We start from the raw sequence: 27,586 nt of genomic DNA on the forward strand, positions 1-27,586 counted from the left end.
CCACTGATTAGCCGAGTGCGTGTTAAACATTTATCCCCTAACAATACATGCTACAGGCACACACACATGTTTCTCACCATGCTTTCTGGAACAGCCATCTACTCACATCCTTATACACACGTACACAGGGAAGAGCACAATCTTATAACACTAGCACAGCTTTCTTGCATTCATACATTCACACACATACATATATATATCTACACGTACACCAAGAACATATACGAGTAAGGAATAACTAGAACCTGCATTGAAGTTTATTTAGCAACAGAATGGGGTAACACATTACTGGGATCAAGTTAGGAATTCACTTCTGAGTTGTTAAACTGTATTGTGTATCTGACCTGGTAATCTATATTGCATTATTTGTAACTGTCCACATGTAAATCTATAACATTGCAGATACTGTTTATGGAGTAAAAGATTTTATACTTTATATGGTCTTTGGTTCATTACAACTGAGGGTAAGAAGGATTTAAATGTTTAAATCATATGTATAATGCAATATAGAGATAAAACGAGGTTACTTGACGGATTTTGTCAAGGAGTAATATTTGGGCGGTTTGGGCCTAGGCAATAGTAGAGAGTCTGCATGTGTAGCTCACATGGGACTCTAGCTGAGATGCATAATGCATTTCAGCTGGGACCTTCTGTCTGTGGGCTGTTGTGGTATAAGACAAATATATATATTATAAGACTGCATGGTAAGGCTAGTGAATATTAGTCAGAAGGTCATAGATAAAGTAGTGTCACATGTAAGGAATATGGAATGGAAGGAAGTATTGTATCATTTTCCAATAATTACTTATAACAATTAATACTGCTATAAAGGTTATTTTGTATTTGTGTGACTATCAGACCCCCCAGAGGGAGGGGGAGGAGTACAAACAATCTCAGACAAAAGGTACTCACTTTAACATTGGCGCCTGAACAGTCCTGCTACAAATTGTAATATCTAAAGGCCACAGAGAACTACAATTACCAGCAGAGAACCATTATTTTGTTTTTATTATTATTTCCTTTTTCTTTAAATAGTTACACAATACAATCTTTTATATCTGAGTAATACATTGCTCAAAGCAATTAACAATCTGCTTATGTTTAAATGTGCTAACATTTCTTTCTCTAGGTGGACTAGGGAACTGAGACTTGCATATTAGTAGGTTTGACTGAATACTAACTTGAAATCTTTTATTTGGAAAATGTTATAATTTTTCTGTAATTTTTCATTTTTTTTTTTTCTTTTATATTGTTACAATATGTACTAATGACCATCTACTATAGAACACAATATTCGGGTTATTGTATTCTCTTTTCCAGGATAGCAAAAGCAGAAAACCAACCCGTATTTCTTGCAGAAACACGTCTTTGAAAGCTGTCTAGTGGGTACTTGCTTCGGCGACCACATTAAGAATTTTGAGCAGGCGGCGCGCACTGGGTACCTGTTCTAAGGCCGATATTAGCGATTTCGGCTGGGTGGCTCCAGGTCTGCAAGATAAATTCACCAATCTGATACAGGATTGAGGACTTCATTTCCACACAACAGACAGAAAATATTACTCAGGTCATTACACAGGTAGATATGGATTTCCTTACCATTAAGAAACTTGCAAAGGATAGCATGTATAATCCAGTTATACCAACTAGCTATACATCAGCTGAAAATTTGTGGTTACAATTGTTAGATCAAGTTTATAGTCAAGATAAGCTTTGTAATGATAGATGGAATGTAAACCACAAGTCTAAAAGGTTAAAAATGTTAGCTAAACTAGTACAAGTTTATGAAGACATAATTTGGACACCAGAACATTCAGAAATGTTAGCTAGAAGTATGTTGACTAAAAAAGGAAAAATGCTAGATCAGGAAGATAGTTGTAACATAGAAAAGATCAAGAAAAATGGTACATTAAAAACAAATGTGGATAATAGCAGTTGTAAAGACTGCACAGATAGAGAAATTGAGATTGCACAGTTATGCACTGAGCTTAATACTGCAGATGATAACATGGCTACTACTGAGGCCCATATGGCCCAGATGCAACAAGATCTGGATAGTAGAGCCCAAATGATGATGAATATGCAGGGTTTAATAACTGATCTTTCTAATTCTATCAAAAATTTGTCCATAAATCCTAGAATTGACCCCACTGGATCAATACCCACAAAGCAGGTTTGTGTATATAACAGGGAAGGTAGTGGAGCAACAGGGAACCAAACATTTAATTTGGAACCACATGCAACACTACTTGATAGCAGGAATGATCAACAGGAATTAAGTACCCCCATGATTTATCCTGCAATACCTGTAGTGCGTTCACTACAATACCCATTAACAACGGGTGAAAATTCTATTGGTGTACAAGAGAATAGAAGTGGATGGGATGTACTTGATGCCACTTCTAGCTCTGTGCAAGCCCACAATAGAAAAAAGGATTTGTTTTCTTTCAATCAACCGCAAGGTAATGATATAAAGAGAACTAAGATCCTGTTAGACCTCAAGAGAGAATTCCCACAATATGATGGCAATGTAGATCCATTCACTTCATGCGATATTTTTGAGGGACATTGCACACAACTTAGTGTAGCCCCAGAAGATCGCATGGATTTGTTCAAATTGTGGTTACCCATTCACCTCAGTCAGCGGTACGACATCACTGGGGACTCCACCCCCAAAAATGGCTTATATCATAACAGAGAGGAAAGACTTTCTGCACTTATGATATTAACAACAGGACATAAGGAAGTGACTCCAAACATCCTTGCTCATTTCACACCCACCATACAACATGAGCCATTAGCTCTATGTGGTAGGTTTGAAGCCATGTATAGGACAATAACCAATGACCATAGGTCCCATACTCCACCAGGCATGATTCGCGCATTTGTGGAAAAATTCACATACACAAATGTCAATCTGCGTACAATGGCTGAGAGGGAAACCACAATATCTGGTGCAGCCAGAATAATTGAGGAATTCAGAAAAGAACTGTTGAGTTCTAAGAAATCTGTCCAGGTTAGGGAACATGATATGCGAGGAGGCATAAAAAAAGATCGCCACCATACATACCGTGAACACAATCAAACGGTATCTCAGCCCTCTGCTCCACCAGCGGAGAGTGAGAACCTGATTTGTTACAGGTGTAGACAGAAGGGACATAAAAGATTAAATTGTCCTAACAAATTCCCATCCCAATCCGGAAATACTAATGGCTTCAAAAAGCGATATAGTAATTCCATACGGACAAAACATTTGCCCGTCTCACACTTACAGAAAAGTGTGGCAGCTTTAAATGTGCAAGCAGAAAAGCAGTCTGCCCCACAATTAAATGCAATGCACCAAAAACAAGTAGCAGTCTGTGCAACAGAAGTTCCCACAGGAATTCTGATGCAGATAGATTGAAGGTCAGGGGTCCCAAAGGATTTGATACCAATATGTAGCCTCATATTGGATCCTTCAGGGAGACCCCATATCATGGCAAAGATAAAAAATATTTGGTTACAAATCATGCTTGACACTGGAGCTGAAATTTCAATCACCAACGTAGAACATGATTTAGACCCAGATAGCCCTCAGTGTGTGGTGATCGGCTTTGATCACCAACAAGGGGGGGTGAAGGCTCATAGGATTAATGAGGTCAATGTAGAAATCAGCAGTGATTTCTCCTTAAATATTCCAATGTGGTATTACACAGGATCTGATAACATCATTGGAACTGATGTAATGACACAAAATGGTTGGATTCTGGATCTGGCAAATGGTATGGTATGGAGGGGTCCCAGAAAATCAAAGGTTTGGGTTATACAACAGCATTTTCTGAGCTCACCCATACACACAAATGTCAAAAGCAACATGTTTGTCCATAAATGGCCAGAGGTCTCACATAACAAAGACCTTGAACCTATTGTGTACAAGTATCCAGAATTATGGGCACAAGGAAAAAATGACTGTGGAAGAATGCTTGATGTACAGGTGGACATTCAAGGGCCAGACCCACCACCTCAGCGTCAATATCGCTTCCCTCCTGAAGCCATGGAACCTGTGGTAGAAGCTGTAGAGGACTTAGAAGAAAGGGGAGTGGTCATAAAGGGAAATTCAAAATGCAATAATCCTTTATGGCCAGTTAAGAAGAAGGAAACAAACACCTGGAGACTCACAATTGATCTCCGTGTTTTGAACAAATACACTCCTATATCAGCACAGGTAGTGGCAGAAACACCAGACATCATGGCAAGGATAAATGGCAAAAGTCAAGTGTTCTCAACCATTGATGTGGCTAATGGATTTTTTTTCCATAGCTTTAACTGAAAATTGCCGGTACAAGTTTGCATTCACTGTACGTGATACGCAATACATGTTTTGCGTTCTACCACAAGGATTCCATAGTAGTCCAACTTACTTCCATCAGGCATTAGCAGCAGTTCTGAGTGTTTTCTCACGCCCAGAATGCCTGCTACAGTATGTGAAGGGTTAAATCTCCTCTGTCAGTGTGCATTGTGTAAATATTGTTTCTTTTTCTTTTGCCTTGGATTTAGCTTGCATTGCATAAAATGAATATAGCTCCACCCATAGTTTGTTGGGAACTGTGTGAAATCACCACCCCTAGATGAAGTACTAGGCTGTATCCTACATCCCCCCCCATGTAGCCTGTTTTATCCCTCCTATGCAGTAAAGTTAAACCAATAAAGTATTTACTTTTGCCTACCCCTCCCTGGACATTCCAATCCCTCCCTAGACAATGATGCCTTATATACCATTGTTATGAACAATAAACGCAGAGTGATTCTTAATTACATGGTGTCGTGTATAATCTGTAATTTTAAGGATTGCTCTCACTGACGTCAGTGGCCATCAAATCGAGGGGTACAAGAAGAGGCTGATATCCTTTCAAGTGGGGGCTCAGTCCTGGATTCAGTTGATCGCCCCCGAATCGGTAAGATAGAGAATTCATTGTCTGTCTTTTCCGTAAGGGATTGCGTTCAAACACTGAATTTGAACTCGCTCCGTGTTCCGGGAACACGTGACAAGGTAATATTTAAGTCCGGGACTTAATATTACGTAGTTTTATGTAAAGCCATAAAACAGGTATCAGGGATACCATATAATCTTTAATGTCTGGGACTTAAAGATACGTCTGAGAAAAGCGCAATTCTCCAAAGACGTTAGTATCTGGGATACTTAAAAAAATAGACCTGGGGTCTATACGTAACGTAGAAAATACCCCGATTTGATCGCCTATATTCTTGTATGCTTGTAGTGTGATAAGTTCTTATGTTTGGTCCAGACGGCTGGTAAGTTTTCGTCTGCCAGATATCTTTACTCAAAACACTTTTCTTGCTTCCTGTTTAAAACGCTGTATTTTTTCTGACATCTTGTACGAAGGTAAGCGTACCCGTCAAAAGATTTCATGTTCTCATTATACAGATAATATTGTGATATTGTCAATGACTAATTAACTGGTGTTAACTAATGCATGCATAGAAAGTTTTTGTAAATTGCATAGAAAGTCTTTTTGTTGTGAAGTTGTATAGAAGGTTTTTTTTAAACTGCATTTTTGTTGTGATATTGCATAGACAGTTGTTATAAGTTGTTGTAGAAATTGCGTAGAAAGCTGGTGTAGATTGTATTCTTTACTATGGGAGGGGGTCAGAGTAAGACAGTCATTTACCCCCCACCTTTACCAGGAGAAACATGTAAGGAATATGTTGCCCGTAACTCCACCACAGATTATTATTTAGTTAACCCTTGGGTGGATAACTTAGCAGGATGGACAGAGAAAGTTGGCAGCCCCAGTCCATTCCCCCGTGACGGTATTAATTATCCCTTTTATATGGACATGGTCAAAGGTCTTTGTCTGGAAGACAAGGAAGCCTGGCCATGGTACGATCATGACCCACAATGGGACATGACATATATGCGTGCTGGAGGAGAGCAATGGCTCACGATAGCACCTCATTGGTATGACAAGAATATCAAGCAGAAACAGCGTAGAATAAAATCTGTAACTTCCAGACTGCATAAAGCTGAGGAATTTAGAAGCAACAAGTTTCTGAAAAATTCTTCTCCCCCGCCTTACAATCCCCTATACCCCTCCTTAAAAGACACAGATCTGTTAGCTGCAGTTGCTTTGTCACGAATTCCGATGCAAAGGGGAGGGGGAGGAGGGGAAGGGGAAGGAGAAGGAAGCTCAGTTGCTTTGTCACGAATGCCGATGCAAAGGGGAGGGGGAGGAGGGGAAGGGGAAGGAGAAGGAGGCTCAGGAGGAATAGCCCCCCCTGACAGTACCCTCCACATAGACGTAACCACCCCCGCCCCTAGTGCCCCTACTCCTAACAAACAAATCACCTCCCGCCGTAACGCTGACTCAACTGTTATCATTCACCACCCTCTTACCCCCTCCATAACGCGATCCGGCACTGGTTTCCTTGAAAACAGTGCTGATGCCAGCAGTGTCGCCACCCAGCACCTGCCCTTCATGACAGTAGGGGATCAGTTGTTAAAGAAACCCATTGAAATAGAGGATTTAGACAGAATTGTTAAGAACTGTCCCAAACCCACTGTTGCACCTGACGGCTGCATAGCTTACTTGAAAAAGGCTTGCACAGGACGCAGCTATACTCAAGAAGATATGAAGCTGATCATAGATGGGGTTATAGACCATTACAACGGGTGGGATTGGAAAAAGATTCCCACCATAAACACTCCTACCACCCTTAACGATGCCGTTCGCTACCCTCTCAATACTGGGGACGGTGTAACGGAGATGTGGAAGGAAATTGAGACCCATATGAAAGAGATTTTTAAAACCCGAGCTTCTCTTCCTATTGCCGTAGCATGTAAACAAAAGCCCACTGAAACTGTCACTGAGTTTTGGAAGAGGTTTAAAAAGTGTTGGTCTGAAGATGCAGGTCTTACTCTTGTAGATACAGACCATTTACTAATTTCTACCTTTGTAAATAACTTGTTGCCATCTGTTATGGTCCCTGTTAAGCAAGGTGTTTCTTCCTGGACCTCTGATAATATTAAGGAATTTGAAAAGCACTTATATGAAAAGGAAGCTGCAGGATGCTTTGATGTTAAAAAACCCTTGCAGAATGCCCCAACTCATAATTACCAAAATCACAGAAACCGGGGAGATAGACGCCAGCAGCACTTTACTGGCCCACCCCGCAATCCAGCCCGATATCAAAACCCACAAGCCAGGCCACCCCACCCCCCTGACTCTGCCAGCAGGAAACAAACCTCCTGCTTCAACTGTGGAAGGGACGATCACTGGGCAAGGGATTGCCCTTGTCCCCCACAAAACCACCGACAGCCCCAAGCTCCGGCTCCCTCCCGGGATCATCCCCGACAGTCACACAACAACCCCTTTCAGGATCATGTCCGATTCCGAGTTGACTGGCAGGACCCCTCCCACTGACGGGGCCCGGAGGAGGGTATCCCAGCCTTTGCCCAACTCACCAGACACTGGAAGGACCCACCGCTACTAACCTTGATTATAGGAAAGAGAGCAATCCCTTTCCTGGTAGATAGCGGGGCAACTACTAGTGTTTTGTGTGTCGACCTGTACGATGGTCATTTGGAAAAGACTGCTCCTTCAATGGGAATCAATGGGATACCCACAGATGCTTACCTGACAGATGCCCTTAGTGTCAGAACCACGGGAGGCACGTATATGGGTAAACACAATTTCACTGTAATACCTGAATGTCCAATTAATCTTCTGGGAAGGGATCTTCTTAGCAAACTCGAAATCTCCATTCTCCCTTCACCCACTAGCAGTGGCCTGGAGGTCGAGTCCCCACACCTACCGGTGTGGGAGGCAACAGACATTACACCTGATTTTGACAAAGTGAACCCTGCTCTATGGTCGGAGGGTCCCTATGACACTGGCCTCATTCCTTGCACACCATATAGAGCAACCCTGAAACCTGACACACAACCTGTCTATCAAAAGCAATACCCCTTGTCACAAGAGAAGGTTGAAGGTCTTAGACCAATGATACAACAGTTTCTCCAACAAGGCATTCTCAGACACATAATCTCACCTTACTGCACACCAGTCAACCCTGTTGCTAAGTCAGATGGTAGTGTAAGGTTTGTACAAGACCTCAGGGCAATTAACCAACTCATTGTGCCCATAGCACCCATTGTACCTGACATTAACTCACTCATTTCAGCTATCCCTGCAGATGCTGCAATTTTTTCTGTGATTGATTTAAAAAATGCATTTTTTAGCATTCCAGTGGATGCACAGACACAGTTACTTTTTGCATTTTCTTTTGAGGGCAAGCAACTCACCTGGTGTCGTTTACCCCAGGGCTATATTGACGCACCCGTTGTCTATAGCATTGTACTCCAGGCCACATTGGGGCCCTGGCAACCTCACCATGGTTCAGTCCTGCTACAGTATGCAGATGATCTGCTGCTCTGTAGTCAAACTGAGGAGGCCTGCCGGGAGGATGGTATATCACTGTTAAACTGGCTCTGTGAATGTGGACACAAGGTGTCCAAAACAAAAATGCAATGGTGTAAGAAGCATGTGGATTACTTAGGTTTTGTGCTCACTCAGGGGGAAAGGAAAGTCAGTCCACAGCGCATTCAGTCTGTATTGGGCCTGGTCACCCCAACTACCCAGAGAGAACTGCTGTCTTTTCTGGGTATGGTAAATTACTGCAGACAGTGGATATCTGATTGTTCCTATTATGATAACATTTTGAGACAAGCCACACTGAAAGACAAACCTAATATTGTACAATGGTCACAAGAAATGTTAACTGCATATGAAAGCTTAAAGTGTATGTTAATGAAAAGTCCGGCACTTGGCCTCCCCAACTATGTACTACCTTTTCATTTGTTTGCAAGGGACAATTGTAAAACCATGGCGGGGGTGCTCACACAGTTTCATGGAGGAAAGTTGCGCCCAGTGGCATTTTTTTCCAAAGTAATGCCTGTCACTGTGCAAGGTATGCCTGCTTGCCTCAGGGCACTTGCAGCCTGTGCAATGGTAACTGAAATGGCCACCACACTCACCCTAGGCCACACAACAATACTTCACACCACTCATGATGTTCTAACCATTTTAAAAGGGTTACACACACAACACATGTCAGCTCAGCGCCTTAGTGGATATGAGGTTCTCCTTTTGAACAACCCCTCCCTCACCATTAAGTATGCCACCAACTCTTCAGGTCCTGCACCCATTCTCAACGCTCTCCTGGGGCTCAAAGGTCCTGAAGACCACCCTCCTGAACCCCATGACTGCTCAGCCTCCATTGAGTCAGAAACATCCCCCAGACTGGACATGTCCCCTGTCCCTGTCCCCGACGCGGATGTCATTTTTGTAGATGGTTCCTGTAGCAGACCCAATGACACCACGTACCAAGCGGGTTATGCTATTGTCACTCTCCCTGACATTATTCTGGAAGCACAGCCCATTCCTTACCAGTCAGCACAGGCTGCAGAGCTCATTGCTCTCACAAGGGCTTGTCACCTTTACCGGAATAAACCAGTCACCATCTACACTGACTCCAAATACGGGTACGGCGTCGTGCATGACCATGGGGTCATTTGGCAACGCCGTGGTTTCCTTGGAGCTGATGAAAAAGGCATATCACATGCCCAACTCATCTCTGACCTTCTGCATGCCATAACCTTACCCTCTGACATTGCAATCCTCCATTGCAGGGCACACACCGGGGGGAAGGATGCAGTCTCCCTTGGAAATGCCCTTGCTGACTCTGCTGCCAAACATGCAGCCTCACAGCCCATCACTCAGGCCCACATGACCATCATGACCCCCCCAGCTCTCGAAAACCATTACCTGATCACCCAGTTACAGGCCTCAGCCTCCAATGCCGACCTAGCTGACTGGACTTACCCAGTTTTGCAGAAGAATCCTAAAACAGGATTAATCTGCAAAGAGGGGAAACCTTGTATACCCCAGTCCAGTGCACCCTTGTTTATTGCCCACTACCATGGCATAGGACACCACAGTAAGGCAACAACTACCTTACTCTTACGTAATGATTTCTATGTCACGGATGCCAAGTCATTAGTAGATCAGTATGTCAGTAGATGCATCACTTGCCTGCGAAACAACCCCAACAACCCTGACAAGGCAAAACATCAGCATCTTGAATACCCCACCACACCCTTTACACACCTGCAAATTGACTTCACCCATATCCCAGGTACTGGTAAACAGGAATATGCCCTGGTCATTGTAGACATGTTCTCTCGATGGCCAGAGGTATTCCCCACTAAATCTGAGGATGCAAAGACAGTTGCTAGGATCCTAACTCAGGAAATCATCCCCAGATGGGGGTGCCCATTGCAAATCAATAGTGATAAAGGCTCCGCCTTTACAGCAAAAATTACACAGGCCTTGGTAAAGGCCCTGCAGGTGGAATGGAAGTTCCACATCCCGTATCACCCGCAGAGTTCAGGGGTCGTAGAACGCATGAATAGGACCCTCAAAGACAAGCTTAGGAAGGCCACAGGGGGTACCTTCCATAAATGGAAGAAGGTCCTTCCTATTATCCTAGCAGAGATCAGAATGACACCACAAAAGACTTTGGGTTACTCCCCCTTTGAAATATTAATGGGTAGGCCCTTCCCTACACCTTGGGCTAAGAAACCATTAGTAATACAGGAGGGAGATCTAGAACTTATCAGAGAAGAGTATGTCAGGTCCCTGATAATAAAACTGAATGAAATTGAACATGAGGTTGTTTGTAAAAACCCTTTGAATCCACAGGAACCTACACACCCCTTTAAAGTCGGAGACAGAGTCGTGGTGAAGGTGCTCCCCAGGAACAAGAGCCCAGGAGACTTTACCTACGGTCCAGAGACAGAGGTCGTAGCAGTAACCAGAACAGCAGTCCTGACAGAGGAAAGCCCCACCTGGATCCATGCATCCCGAGTGAAAAAGGTTCCTAGACCAGACCTAGAGAGGGAAGCAAGTGATTCCAGCGAGGTACAAACGGGGGCAGACAGCCCTGACCTCCCACCTAGCGAAGACAGAAGAACAGAGGAGGATGAGGAACCTGTCCCCTACCTCTATCCTGGGGACTATGTTGATAATCCTAATGGTCCTCACTTGCCAAGCTACAGCTGAAGTAGACATTACACAAAAATCCGGCACCTACACATTTTGGTATAACTCCTCCAATACTGAGGTTGCCGCCTATAAAATAGATTTCTGTACCATTGCTCCCTGTCTTAACAAACATTATGCCTGGCAGTGTGATCAGTATGGTACACGTAATACCCCCACTGAAGCCTATATTTGTGTTACTAGTAAATATTGGGGAAATAAATGTGCGTATTGGGGATCAGTGGGATGGAATTCTGGCCATAGTTATGGATACCAGCCCAAAGAGGCTCTCTCAAGAAAAGACAAATATGGTGAGTCCCTGCTTACCCGTCTTACCCTTCATAGACAAAACAGATGTGATAGTAAATTCATATTAAGCATAAAACATCCCCAGTCTACTGATGCAGGCACCTATGTCCTAGGTGAATCCTTTTTTTTAAACCCATCCCTTACACCATTCTTGTTACAGGATATGTTTAACAATGAAAAGTATGCCCAGCTCAAGCCCCCTAAACCACGCCCCAACCTCTTGAAACCTCATATAACCACCTTCAAGGATATGATGGCCGTTAACAATCCCACCTTTAAAGACACCCTAGCTATTGAAACTGGTTTCTCTGACATCAATTTCTGGTTAGAATGGATGAAGTATAGTGCTAGCAAACATAATAAAAGTAACTGTTATGTCTGTGGCAAATCTAGGCCCCACCTAGGTACAGTGCCCCTTAATATACCCCTAGAACAGGAAAATTGTTTTTTCAGCCTTTTTAATGACACCAAAACAAATGACAGTCAGTGCGAAATGTGGAAAAGGGAATATCCCATATTGTCAAAAAATCCCAACCCAGGAAGCACCATAACCATATATCCTGGAAACTATACCTGTTATACATCTAACACCACCACAGGGAGAAATTTAAAAACCTTCCCACCAGGGTATTGTGCAAATAAAAGAACAACTGTTTTAGTCAACCAAACTAGATCATTAGGCGACATTTATTACATATGTGGGGATATGAAACTTAGAAGTAAATTAGACACACCATGGTATGGTGAGTGTGCCCTGGCCAAAGTCATAATGCCACTCCTAATGATCACCGATGACCCCACTCCTCCCTCTAATACTCCTGCTAATCGAAAGAAAAGAGCACTCCCAGGAGGTAGCTTTGACCCCCACGTATACATTGATGCTATAGGGGTCCCAAGAGGTGTTCCAAATGAGTTCAAAGCTAGAGATGAGGTGGCTGCGGGTTTTGAATCATTGTTCCCTATAGTAACTGTAAATAAAAACGTAGCCTGGATTAATTATATATATTATAATCAACAAAGATTTGTTAATGATACCAAAGATGCTCTTAAAGGTATAGCTGAACAGCTAGAAGCCACTTCCCAAATGACCTTCCAAAATAGAATGGCCCTTGACATGATTCTAGCAGAAAAAGGCGGTACATGTGTTTACATTAGTAAGGTGGAAGGCTGTTGTACATATATTCCTGACAACACTGGTCCCAACGGTAAGGTTACTTTAGCCATAAACAAGTTAGAAACCTTATCCATAGAACTTAAGAAAAATTCAGGTATTGATAACCCATGGAGCCAATATTTTGGGTGGTTTGAAAATTGGAAACAGGCTCTTGTGCAAATAAGCATATTCATACTTGTAACTTTAATTCTTTTAGGCATTATAGTTTATTGTGTAATTCCCTGTGGAAAGAAACTTACCTCCAAAGGCATTGATAAGGCCCTGATGTACTATGATATAACCACCAGTCCTGTCACCTCCTCTGATAGTAAGGGACCCGACGATTATGCCCAATATCTCAAGAACTGGAGGAACAAGAAAGGAGCCTCACTTAAGAATCATGTCATATAACAATCATGATTCTAAGAGGGGATTGAAGGGTTAAATCTCCTCTGTCAGTGTGCATTGTGTAAATATTGTTTCTTTTTCTTTTGCCTTGGATTTAGCTTGCATTGCATAAAATGAATATAGCTCCACCCATAGTTTGTTGGGAACTGTGTGAAATCACCACCCCTAGATGAAGTACTAGGCTGTATCCTACATCCCCCCCCATGTAGCCTGTTTTATCCCTCCTATGCAGTAAAGTTAAACCAATAAAGTATTTACTTTTGCCTACCCCTCCCTGGACATTCCAATCCCTCCCTAGACAATGATGCCTTATATACCATTGTTATGAACAATAAACGCAGAGTGATTCTTAATTACATGGTGTCGTGTATAATCTGTAATTTTAAGGATTGCTCTCACTGACGTCAGTGGCCATCAAATCGAGGGGTACAAGAAGAGGCTGATATCCTTTCAGTATGTTGATGACCTACTCCTTCATACAGAGACCATGGAGGAGCACTTAACCCTCTTACAGGAATTGTTAGGCCTCCTGTCACGTGCAGGACTCAAACTGAGTCCTCACAAGGCAAACTTGGCGAGGTCAGAGGTAATATTCCTAGGAGTTAAGATTGCTCATGGAACAAAGGGTATAATGGCTGCCCGCGTGGAAGCAATGGTAAAACTACCCAAGCCAGGCACCTTACAGGACTTGCGTAAGTTCCTGGGGGTTGCAAACTTCATGAGGGAGTTCATAGAGGACTTTGCTACCAAAGCAAAGCCTCTCTATGAATTACTCAGAGGTGAAAAACCATCACTGAAAGGATGGGCAGATGCACAAGAGGAAGCTTTTATCACACTTAAAAGAGACCTCTCCTCTGCCCCAGTTCTAGCCACCCCACATCCAGATGGAAACTTGGCCATCCAAGCACATGCTGGTTCATTGTCTATATCAGCGGTCCTCCTTCAGGAGGTGGGAACAATGATCAGACCTCTTGGATACTTCTCACGACTTCTTTCACCAGTGGAAAGAGGATTTGATGAATGTGCAAAGCAACTTGCAGCCATACATTATGCTGTCAAAGTGACAGAGCATATTGTAGGGTTCAGACAGCTTACTGTGCAGACACCTCACTCTCCACTAACTCTCCTACTCCGGGATACACTTCCTGGAGTCTCTCAGCAGAGATTTGGGAGATGGATAATGGACCTCAGTGGGCGGAATATCAAAATATGTCACAAAGCCAAGTATGTCCTTTCCCAGTTGTTAAACACAACAGGAACAGAGCATGATTGCGGCCAAGTAACACATTCCCTTGCAACACCATTCTTTAGGCAGGTAGCGCACCCCGATGACAGAATCATCTTTGTTGATGGGTCCCGCTCTTACCTGGATGGGTCATATGTGACAGGTTATGCGGTCTTGGATGAGACCACAGGAGCCCAGATTCTGGTTAGACTTCCGGGTCACCTGTCAGCCCAACGTTCTGAATTGGAGGCAGTGAAGGAAGCACTCCTCCTACAACCCCAAGGGAAACGCACTATATATAGTGACAGCTCATATGTAGTTCGGTCTCTTACATCACATCTTCAAACTTGGCAAAAACGTGGATTTGTTGACAGCCAGAATAAACCTCTGGCTCACGTTTCAGTTCTAACAGAACTATGGGAATGGGGTGTTTCCCACCCGGAAGAAGCAGCAATCATTAAGGTCCCTGCACACCAAAAAGGGAGCGATCCCTTAGTCCTAGGGAACAACGCAGCAGATGAAGCGGCAAAAGTGGCTGCAGTATCTGGGATTTTCCGTGATCCTGATGCTCAAGCTTTGCCTTCATTCCAGGTAGCTGTACGTAAGAAAGCCCTTGCAGAAGGACCAGTGTCATTTGAAGATGAGCAAGCAAAAGACTCTATTCTTATGACTCACATAATTTCACCACAAGACCCCTGGTCTATAAGACAGGGTATACTGTGCCATTCACCAGGAGAAGGATTAGAACCTCTACCTGCAGTACCCTCACATCTCCAAGTGGAACTGACAAGACTCAATCATCAGCTCCTAGGACATCCTGGCCGGGATAAACTTTTTTCTCTTTTAAAGAGCAAATTATACTGGTCAGGAATGTTCAAAACTGTAGAAAATGTCACCCAACAGTGTTTGGTGTGTGCCCAAATCAACCCTCGGGCACCAGCCCTCAAGCCAGTGTTACAGCGTGTGCCTCCTGCATAAGGGCCATGGGCAACTCTGCAAATTGACTTCATAGGACCACTACCAGCTGGCAGTCGAAATTGTCGCTATGCCTTGGTAGTAGTTGACGTGTTCTCGAAGTGGGTAGAAGCCATTCCTACAGCGAATGATTCAGCCACCACTACAGCACGGGTCTTATGGGAACAGGTTTTGTCACGCTGGGGTATCCCAAGGATCATAGAATCAGATCGTGGGACCCATTTCACTGGCAAAGTAATGAAAGCCCTTTGTGAACTTCTGGACATAAAGCAGCGATTTCATGTCCCTTATCACCCAATATCAGCTGGAATTGTGGAACGAATGAATCGGACCATCAAGTCCCGGTTGGCTAAGGCATTGTTACAGAAGGGCTCTTCTTGGGTAACAGCCTTACCTGCAATACTCATGGGTATTAGGGCCACGGAAGCATCCACCACAGGAATCACTCCATTTGAGCTCATGACAGGTCGCAAAATGCCACTTTGCTTCCCTAATGAGCCCCAATTGTCAAACCCAATTAAAGATGCTGTCGCAAGAGATACGTTCCTGCAACAAGTGCAAGATAATCTCAAGGGACTGTTGCCTTATGCAGCTCTGCGGCTGCATAAACCCTATCTACAGGGGGAGACACCCATGCCCTCTGTAGGTGACTCAGTAATGGTCAAAGTTTTCCGTAAAGCAGGTCCTTGGGATGCAAACTGGGAGGGACCATATCAAGTCCTTGAGACAATGGGTGATACCATGTTAAAGGTACAAAGGCCAGTAACTACAAAGAGAGACTCTCAAAGGAGGCGCAAGGTTCTTTGGGTCCATATAGACCAAGCAAAGACCACCAGGACCTCTCCAGTCCAGAAAGATGCCAGAGTGCTCAATAAGTTGTGAAGGTAAAAAGAAGCACAAGGCAGGAGACAGATCTCTTTGAAATCCATCATACAGTTATACATAAACTGCCTTTATTGGAACTATACTCATGCCTTCTCTCTTAGCAGATCATGGAACCAGGGAGAAAAGCTGTAACCCCAGTTCCCAAAGGACACCATTACAAATCCCATTCCTCCCTAGGAACCAAGAGGTGCAGAGTAAACCACCCTCTGAGAAAACTAAGCTTACAGACACTGGTACTACTGGTAGGTGTGGTACTGGTAGGATCTGTTACCCCTCTTAACAGCAAGAGAGAAAAGGGGGGGTCAAATACAACATCACAAGTAAATTACATGAGATCCGAACCTACTAACCAGTCGGGTCTCTTAGCAATAGAATGTAAGGAAGGTAAAATCCAGGCGCCCTACTACAATTACACTTTTGTACCGGGCCAATGGTATTTGTATGGATTTTGGAGAGATGGTTTTGCTGATGGTATGGTCCAACACTATACACCGGTAGTTAATGCGTCTGCTATTCAATATGAATTGCATGCATTATGCTTGAAAGAATATACCCACTTTAGAGATACCGATTCAGGACCCATTAAATCCATGAGGTGGATTTCAAAAGACCCACATTTACATCCATATAAAAAACCAATTGATAATACCACTGAAGTAGTGTGCACAAGAGATGGTGTCTTAAACCCTGAAGACACCACAGGGGGAGAATATGATGGATGGTATATTCTCAAAGCCACATTTATAGGATCTTATGTTCAGGATACCCTACGTGTCAGAACATATTTCGATAGACCTATACCCATCATAGGCACTATGAAAGCATATTGTATGTTAAGAGATTCCAAAATGTTAATCACAAGGGAGTCCAAATATGCACAAGGCCACATTCCCACAGATTATTTGCAAACTAGTGTCATGATGCTGAAATTAAACTGCAGCAGCACAGGCCAAGCAATATGGAACGATCAGGTTGGCCCAGTAGACATGGAAGGATTGTACAGAGCAGTCGTTTTGAAAATCCGAACTGATGCCAAAAGCCTTAAATACATTCAAATAGAGGGATCACCATCCATACGATCTTTTATGATATCCATAATGAGAGATAAATGTATACCAGATGTTACTGGGTACTATTTTATCACCTATGCACATTGGGAATCAGATAAACAAATGGTAATGTCTGATGTGAATCCATGGAGATGGGATATAATATGCAATGGAATAGATACTCCCATAATTGATGTATGGATGGATGGGACCCCTATGACTGAGGCGTATAGGAATAGATATGTGTCCTTTGATTGGAAGGATCCCAGTGGAAGAGATATCAATTTTGATATAAAAATAGATGGACCTTTTAATTGGCCATTCTGTGAAGCAGTAGATGAAGGGTGTTGGACATTTTCACAGTGGGTCTATCTCTCCAAAATAAAACCTGTCAAATTCCTTTCCTTGCAACCAGGGGATAGTGACCAGTGGTACCCGTTTGAAGGGAGAGGACAGATATGTGTGACCATAGTCAGAACCACTTATGAAACAGAAGACCTACAACCAGTCAAACCACACCTAGATGCATGTAATTTCACTACACATAAAATAGCAGATGTAATAGCGCCCCAACTGTCTTCTCCATGGAATATTATAACAGATGTTAAATTCGTATTGTATACTTGGAGAATTTCAGTAGTTGACTTCAGAGTAGATCACTGGGACTATAGATGTGAAAAGTTTGTGAGAAACCATATAGACATGCTAAAGGGTTGGATAGAATCTGGTCAGGAAACAAGAAAATATGGTTTGGGTGTTAGGAAAAGTAGGAGTAAAAGAGATATCCTTTCCACATTTTTGGGAGGAGGAGCATTAGGATTAGGCACTCTTAATACCATGGACTTGGAAGTTCTAAGGAGTAAACTGGGGAGTCTGGCACAACATACAGGAGAAGGAATAAAGACCCAATTAGATGTAAATCACATCCTTGAACACTTGCAACATTCTCAAATAGATGCCACAACATCCCTATCCTTTGCTCTTCGTGAAAAATTTAGAGGATTGGTTGCAGGCCTGATTTCAGACCAAGATGAAACTCAGCTAGCACTGGCATGCACCCAGGTTCAGAGTGAACTGTCAGAAAATCTAAAACATATTGTATCCTCCCTTCACAATGGTCACTATCCATTCAACCTTAGGCAGCGGATAAGACCATTTGTCCCTTCCTTTGCGTTGAACCACACAAAGTGGTGGCTCACTCAGTGGCATGGTTGTCAGAACCTGACCTGTACTGCCTCTTCTCTAGCTCCCGTTTCAGGTACGGAAAGGCAGGGTTACACTGCAGTGAACTTAGGTATTCTCATGTCTGGAGAGACAATTCTCCATCCACACCTACAATCTGACATTGTAACATATGAAGGATTGAATCCGTATTTAATTGATACAGATGGTTGTTGGAAACGAGAAAATGCCATATTGTGCCAAGGAGATCACGACAGGGTTCTTAGACGACAGTGCTGGGACTCTGAAGGATCTTGTTTGATGGATGCTAGTCCAAAACCATCATCTAACTTAAAGTATCTGGGACATGGATACTGGTGCTGGTATCAACTCCAAAATGCCTCATATACTGTATATGCTACTAACTGCACGCAAAGAGGAACTCTCCTCCGAGGAGTGTATTGTACCCTTAATCCCATTCTAGGTATCGATGTAGCAGACGAGAGAGGAAGAACACCAGTAACCCCAGAGAAGCGACTAGATATCCTCCCAGACACTCCAGTGAGACTTCAAAATATTCCACTTGGATTTGGTACAGAACTTAAGAACTGGCTGCTCGACTTCGGGAAAGAGGACGACATCCTGAAGAAACTGAAGGAGAATGAAAACCAAGCGACCATCAAATTGGATCATGATACCGTCAAGATAACAAGTATTATACATGCCTTAGAAGAAGACTAAAGTATCTTGGTGGGAAAGCATATTCGGATACAGCCCAAAGGCAACATCATTCTTCAACCTTCTCATACATCCCGTAATAGTTCTCATCTTTTTGGTATTGATTATGTACATTGTGTTAATAATTGTCTACCGGAAGATAAAAAGACTGAATACACAACTACAAGACACACTAGAACTGTACAAAGAAGAACTTTTAAAGACAAAGACTCGTCAAATGAGGAACTATTAAGGGAGGGGGGGCATATAAAGAGATCTTTTTCTCTTTGGGGGGGTTTTTCCTACTGAAAACAAAAAGAAACAGAGGTTTTTTTATCTCCCCGTAACTTTCAAGCCCTTACAAGATTGTTTGATTCCCCTGCCTGAAAGGACTTTGCGGCGGGTTCAAGGACTTTGCGCTCGGGTTCAATTATTTTTTATGTACATGCAAAATTGTTCATGACTTTGATTTTGTTTATTTTACTTATGGAAACTTGCTTGAAAAACTGTATTTGTTTATAGTAACTGCACGAACTCCAAAATTATTTTTTTTGTATGTATATCTACAGAAGTGAATAGGTTTTATACTAAGATAGGGAGAAGTAACCAGAAATACATTTCCAACTTATAGTGTCGGATTTCCGACAACAGGGGGACTGTGAAGGAGCATCGATATTCGCGTCTGCTCAGCGCCACTGATAATGTGCACATGCGCAAGACTGCTTGCGCACATTAAGAAATACACTGGGAATAAATCAGCTGTATATAGTACAAAAGAAATACACTGTATTGATCGTAACATGAGCTACAGTAATACAAAGAACAGGAAATGACACCTAGCCAGCCATGGACCTTATGTCCCACTTCCAAGCCATGTGCAGCTATGGGGGTAGGTTGGTGAAGTGCATGCTGGGAAAGGTTATATAAAGTCCCCTCACCCAAAAACAAACTCTCTTTTCCTGACACTACAATACAGGACACAACACTGACCTGGCTTCTGGAAATCCATTCAACAAAACACTTTCTTTGGAAGGTAACCATACTTCTGACTATACTATAACACACTCTACCTTTATTTACCTTCTCCTTTTGCTTTACTATGTCTGTATGTGTTATGCCTGCACTTGGGCTGGCCTATACAATGGACACTGCTGCTTTCATCTCTCCATCTCTATACACATACTGATAACTTTTTAACATACCCACAAATATATATACATACACACACACACACACACTAGATGTTTTTCAGGTAGATGATTATCCAGCATTTACCAGTTAGTCCACTGATTAGCCGAGTGCGTGTTAAACATTTATCCCCTAACAATACATGCTACAGGCACACACACATGTTTCTCACCATGCTTTCTGGAACAGCCATCTACTCACATCCTTATACACACGTACACAGGGAAGAGCACAATCTTATAACACTAGCACAGCTTTCTTGCATTCATACATTCACACACATACATATATATATCTACACGTACACCAAGAACATATACGAGTAAGGAATAACTAGAACCTGCATTGAAGTTTATTTAGCAACAGAATGGGGTAACACATTACTGGGATCAAGTTAGGAATTCACTTCTGAGTTGTTAAACTGTATTGTGTATCTGACCTGGTAATCTATATTGCATTATTTGTAACTGTCCACATGTAAATCTATAACATTGCAGATACTGTTTATGGAGTAAAAGATTTTATACTTTATATGGTCTTTGGTTCATTACAACTGAGGGTAAGAAGGATTTAAATGTTTAAATCATATGTATAATGCAATATAGCGATAAAACGAGGTTACTTGACGGATTTTGTCAAGGAGTAATATTTGGGCGGTTTGGGCCTAGGCAATAGTAGAGAGTCTGCATGTGTAGCTCACATGGGACTCTAGCTGAGATGCATAATGCATTTCAGCTGGGACCTTCTGTCTGTGGGCTGTTGTGGTATAAGACAAATATATATATTATAAGACTGCATGGTAAGGCTAGTGAATATTAGTCAGAAGGTCATAGATAAAGTAGTGTCACATGTAAGGAATATGGAATGGAAGGAAGTATTGTATCATTTTCCAATAATTACTTATAACAATTAATACTGCTATAAAGGTTATTTTGTATTTGTGTGACTATCAGACCCCCCAGAGGGAGGGGGAGGAGTACAAACAATCTCAGACAAAAGGTACTCACTTTAACAGTGTCAATCTCCGCAGATAAGGAATCTGCCCATGCCACCACCGCACTACAAACCCAGGCCGACGCCATAGCCGGTCTAGCAATAGTATCGGAGTGAGTGTAAATGTGCTTCAAGGTAATTTCCTGCCTGCGATCAGCCGGTTCCTTGAGGGAAGCCGTATCCTGAGAAGGCAGTGCCACCTTTTTGGACAAGCGTGTCAGCGCCTTGTCCACTTTTGGTGAAGATTCCCAGCGTATCCTCTACGTTTGTGGAAAAGGAAACGCCATAAGAATCCTTTTGGGAACTTGTGGTCTCCTATCTGGAGAGTCCCAAACCTTTTTGCACAATTCACTTAATTCAAATGATGATGATGGAAAAGTGACTTCAGGCTTTTTCTCTTTATACATGTGCACCCTCGTGTCAGGGACAGGGGGTTCCTCAGAAATATGCAAAACCTCTTTAATGGCCATAATCATGTACCGTATACCCTTAGCCACCTTTGGCTGTAATTTTGCATCTTCATAGTCGACACTAGAGTCAGTATCTGTGTCATCGATCGGGGATATGGTGCGCTTCTGAGACCCCGAAGGCCCTGGCGCCACAGGGACAGGTATGGACTGGGTACCTGACTGATCCCTAGCTTCTGCCTTGTCTAACCTTTTATGCAATAGATTAACATTTGCATTCAAGACATTCAGCATATCCAACCATTCCGGTGTCGGCGTTGCTGACGGCGACCTGACATTCAAACACTCCCCCTCCACAGTAAGCGAGCCTTCCTCGTCAAACATGTCGACACACGCGTACCGACACACTTCACACACAGGGAACCCCTTTTCTGAAGACAGTATCCCTGCCAAGGCCCTTTGGAGAGACAGACAGAGAGTATGCGAGCACACACCCCAGCGCAATTACCCTGGAGACCAACACAAAATGTTTTTCCCCAGCAGCACTGTGTAATATGTAAAGCGCCAATTATGTGCCCCCCCCCCCTCTCTTTTAAGCACCCTTTCACCGTGTGTAAGCAAGGGAGAGTCCGGGGAGCTTCCTCTCAGCAGTGCTGTGGAGAGAAAATGGCACTGGTGAGTGCTGAGGGAGAAGCCCCGCCCCCTCGGCGGCGGGCTTCTGTCCCGCTCAAACTTAGTAAAATATTGCGAGGGCTCTTTTATATACATGTACAGAGCCCACCTGTACATGTATATAGTCTATTTGCCATGCAGAGGTTTATATTGCTGCCCAGGGCGCCCCCCCTACGCCCTGCACCCTTACAGTAACCGTAGTATGCGAGGTGTATGGGAGCAATGAAGCACACCTGCAGTGCTGTGCGTTACCTCAGTGAAGCTGAAGGCTTCTGCCGCCTGAGACGTCTTCTGACTTCTGTACTTCTGGCTCTGTGAGGAGAACGGCAGCGCGGCTCCGGGGGTGGACGCCCAGTAAGAACCTGCGTTCACCCCCTCTGGAGCTAATGGTGTCCAGTAGCCGAGGAAGCAGAGCCTATCTTTGACAAGAAGGTCTGCTCCTCTCTCCTCAGTCCCTAGATGCAGGGAGCCTGTTGCCAGCAGTGCTCCCTGTGAAAAAGTAGTAAAAAGTAGAAAGAAAAATCCAAACAAAAATGCTTTCAGGCAGAGAACTCTGGAGAGCTCTCTGCAGTGCACCCATCTTGGTCTGGGCACAGTGTAAAACTGAGGTCTGGAGGAGGGGCATAGAGGGAGGAGCCAGTGCACACCCAGAATCCAAAGCTTTTTTAAAGTGCCTTATCTCCTGCGGAGCCCGTCTATTCCCCATGGTCCTTACGGAGTCCCAGCATCCTCAAGGACGTTAGAGAAAAGTGATGTCACTGTGATGCTCTCAGATCCCCTCACCTCCCCAGTCCTGTCCATGTATTATCATTATAGATATGTGACATCACAGTGACACTCCCAGATCCCCTCACCTCCCCAGTCATGTCCCTGTATTATTACTATAGATATAAGTGATGTCACTGTGACGCTCCCAGAGCCCCTCACCTACCCAGTCATGTCCCTGTATTATTACTTTAGATATAAGTGATGTCACTGTGATGCTCCCAGAGCCCCTCACCTCCCCAGTCATGTCCCTGTATTATTACTATAGATAAAAGTGATGTCACAGTGACGCTCCCAGATCCCCTCACCACCCCAGTCATGTTCCTGTATTTTTACTAGAGATATAAGTGATGTCACTGTGATGCTCCCAGATCCCCTCACCTCCCCATCATGTCCCTGTATTATTACTATAGATATGTGATGTCACTGTAACTCTCCCAGATCCCCTCACCTCCCCAGTCATGCACCTGTATTATTTCTATAGATATAAGTGATGTCACTGTGACACCCCCAGCTCCCCTCACCTCCCCAGTCATGTTCCTGTATTATTACTATAGATATAAGTGATTTCACTGTGACACTCCCAGATCACCTCACCTCCCCAGTCTTGACCCTATATTATTACTATAGCTATGTAACATCACTGTAACGCTCTCAGATCCCCTCACCTCCCCAGTCATGTCCCTGTATTATTACTATAGATATAAGTAACGTCACTGTGATACTTCCATTTCCCCTTACTTCCCCAGTCATGTCCCTGTATTATTACTATAGATATAAGTAACGTCACTGTGATGCTCCCAGATCCCCTGACCAACCCAGACATGTCCCTGTATTATTACTATTGATAGAAGTGATGTCACTGTGACACTCCCAGATTCCCTCACCTCCCCAGTCATGTCCCTGTATTATTACTATAGATAAGTGATGTCACTGTGACCCTCCCAGATCCCCTCATTTCCCCAGTCATGTCCACATATTATTACTATAGATATGTGATGTTACTGTGACGCTCCCAGATCTCCTCACCTCCCCAGTCATGTCCCTGTATTATTACTATAGATATAAGTGACGTCATTGTGACGCTCCCAGATCCCCTCACCTCTCCAGTCAGCAGGTAGATGATCTCCAGGGTGATATTTATTATCATCTCAGTCTTCTGACTCCTGTCCGTATCCATCCTCAGTTAATCAGTGAGAATACAGAATATGTATAATAAAGACAAAGGTTCCTCACAGATGTAGTGTCTAGGAATAAATATAAGACAAATCACAGAGAACACAAGTAATAGATATGTAAGAATGAGCCCCATAAGGCTCCTTAGAGGCCGTCACATAACGCTGAGCTGCATAATGTTACACCAATAGTAAAAGAAAAAAGAAGAGGGTAATAATACAGGGACAGGGCACCAGAATGGAGGAAACAAGGGGCAAACAATAGAGAATGCCATCAGTCTCAGGTAATATGTGACTCTGCACAAATGATGAAATCACATATTACCGCAACAATAATAATAATAATAAAATCAGGACACCGCAGGCTGCTCCTCCAGTATAATAATAACAGGACACCACAGGCTGCTCCCTCTGTATAATAATAATAACAATAACAACAACAACATGACACCACAGGCTGCTCCTCCAGTATAATAATAATAACAATAAAAGGACACCACAGGCTGCTCCTCCTGAATAATAATAATAATAATAATCATCATCATCAACAACAACAACGACACCACAGGCTGCTCCTCCAGTATAATAATAATAACAATAAAAGGACACCACAGGCAGCTCCCCCTGAATAATAATAATAATAATAATCATCATCATCAACAACAACGACACCACAGGCTGCTCCTCCAGTATAATAATAACAGGACACCACAGGCTACTCCCCCTGTACAATAACAACAGGACACCACAGCCAGCTCCCCCTGTATAATAATAACAATAATAACAACAACAACAACAACAGGACACCACAGGCTGCTCTTCCTGTAGAACAACAACAGGACACCACGAGCTGCTCCTCCTGTATTATAATAATAATAGTAAACAACAACACACCACAGGCTGCTCCCCCTGTACAATAATAACAACAACAACAACAACAACAGGACACCACAGGCTGCTCCTCCTGTATAATAATAACAGGGCACCACATGCTGCTCCTCCTGTATAATAATAACAACAGGACACCACAGGCTGCTCCTCCTGTACAATAACAGGACACCACAGGCTGCTCTTCCTGTATAATAATAACGGGATACCACAAGCTGCTCCTCCTGTATAATATCAGGACACCACAGGCTGCTCCTCCTGTATAATAATATTAATAACAACAACTGGACACCACAGGACGCTCCTCCTGTTTAATAATATCAGGATAATACAGGCTGCTCCTCCTGTTTAACAATAATAATAATAATTGAACACCACAGGCTGCTCCCCCGGTATAATAATAATAATAATAATAATAACAACAACAACAGGACACCACAGGCTGCTCCTCCTGTATAATAATAACAGGACACCAGAGGCTGCTCCTCATGTATAATAATAACAGGACACCAGAGGCTGCTCCTCCTGTATAATAATAACAGGACACCACAGGCTGCTCCCTCTGGGTAATAATAACAACAATAACAGGACACCACAGGCTGCTCCTCCTGTATAATAATTACAGCACACCAGAGGCTGCTCCTCCTGTATAATAATAACAGGACACCACAGGCTGCTCTCCCTGGATAATAATTAATAATAACAGGACACCACAGGCTGTTCCTCCTGGATAATAATAATAATAATAATAATAATAATAATAATAATAACAGGACACCACAGGCTGCTCCTCCTGTACAGTACAGTACCTCTTGGTGCAAGACTGGACTCTCTACACTCGGAAGTTGTAGCACCGGATATTAAAGTTTTTCCTGTGGGTGAAACGCACTGACGGGAGGATGAGTAGGAATCGCTTGAACTCAGATACCGGAAGTAGGGTGGAACGCAGAGGCTGTAAGGTGATGGAACGCAGATACCGGAAGTAGGGTGGAACGCGCAGGTTGTAAGGTGATGGACCGGAGATACCGAAAGTAGGTTGGAACGCACAGGCTGTAAGGCGATTAGACACATTTACCGGAAGTAGGGTGGAACGTACTGGTTGTAAGGTGATGGAACGCAGATTCCGGAAGTAGTCTGGAACGCACAGGCTGTTAGGTGTTGGAACGCAGATACCGGAAGTAGGGTGGATTTTGGTCACATTAATCCCTAGTAGTGGGCCAGTTTTATATCAGAGTAACTATAACCAACATTAATGTAACACCGGCGCTGGGGACGCTGCAGAATTAAATTAACATATTTAATCAACAGTAAATTACAAGTTGCCAGTGTATAGGTATAATACATGTAGTCCTGACATCTGATGTGATACAAATATTCCCACTTTAAAATGAAATATAAAACAGTTTTCCCGGAGCTGGAGATACGCAGTGGCCGCAGGTAACTACTGTGTATAGTACGCCTATCATAGACTAAATACTGCGCTATAATCATAAATCCCACAGGGAGGGACTATAAGATTAATAGCAACAACAACAAAAAACCTCTGTATATGGGTCACTGGGATGGTCCCTGCATTGTATATGGGTCACTGGGATTGCCCCTGGTATTGTATATGGGGGGTCATTCCGAGTTGATCGCTCGCTGCCGATTTTCGCATGCGTATGCCCCGTAATGCGCACGGGCAACGTACGGGTACAAAGCTCTTTGTGGTTGTGCTCAGGTTCTAGCGAAGTTTTCCTTCTACGGCCACAAGAAGATTGACAGGAATGGGGCGTTACTGGGTGTCAATTGACCAGTTTCAGGGAGTGTTTGCAAAAACGCAGGCATGTCTGAAAAAACGCAGGCGTGGCTGGGCGCTCGCTGGGACAGGAATAGGCTGAAGTGATCACAAGCGCTGAGTAGGTTCAGAGCTACTCTGAAACTGCACAAACTGTTTTTGCAGAGCTCGGCTGCACAAGTGTTCGCACTTCTGCTAAGCTAAAATACACTCCCCAGTGGGCGGCGGCATAGCGTTTGCACGGCTGCTAAAACTAGCTCGCGAGTGATCAACTCGGAATGACCCCCAAGGGTCACTATAATTGTAGCTGTATTGTATATGGGTTACTAAGATGGTTCCTGGTATTGTATATGGGTCACTAGGATGGTCCCTGTATTGTATATGGGTCACTAGGATGGTCTCTGTATTGTATATGGGTCACTAGGATGGTCCCTGATATTGTAAATAGGCATACCCTCCAACATTTTACACACAAAAATTGGTACAAATGGAAAAAGGGGGCGTGGCCACAAGTAAATGGGGAGTTGTCACGCCCCTTTTCCTATACTTTCAATGGAAGTCTAGAGAGCCAAAAATCGGTACAGACCAAAAAAAAAAAGGTACTGTACCTGCTAAAAAGGTACAGTCGGAGGGTATGTATAGGTCACTAGGATGGTCCCTGTATTGGATATGGATAACTAGGATGGTCCCTGGTATTGTATATGGGTCAATAGGATGGTCCCTGTATTGTATATGGGTCACTA

General features: G+C 43.4%; 1 protein-coding gene across 1 annotated transcript in view; it reads right to left on the reverse strand.

The window, feature by feature from the left end:
- The window catches only part of LOC135054532 (zinc finger protein 585A-like), a 105,477-nt gene extending 79,469 nt beyond the window's left edge, over nt 1–26,008 (reverse strand). Inside the window, exons 1-2 of the mRNA XM_063957675.1 lie at nt 25,876–26,008; nt 24,106–24,250 (exon numbers count right to left, since the gene is read on the reverse strand). Coding sequence (XP_063813745.1) covers nt 24,106–24,183 — 78 coding nt within the window. The 5' untranslated portion in view covers nt 24,184–24,250; nt 25,876–26,008. The remainder of the gene's footprint in view (nt 1–24,105; nt 24,251–25,875) is intronic.
- Between the last annotated feature and the right edge of the window lie 1,578 nt (nt 26,009–27,586).

The sequence above is a fragment of the Pseudophryne corroboree genome, chromosome 3 (genome assembly GCF_028390025.1).
Source record: "Pseudophryne corroboree isolate aPseCor3 chromosome 3, aPseCor3.hap2, whole genome shotgun sequence".
In the NCBI taxonomy this organism is placed as follows: Eukaryota; Metazoa; Chordata; class Amphibia; order Anura; family Myobatrachidae; genus Pseudophryne; species Pseudophryne corroboree.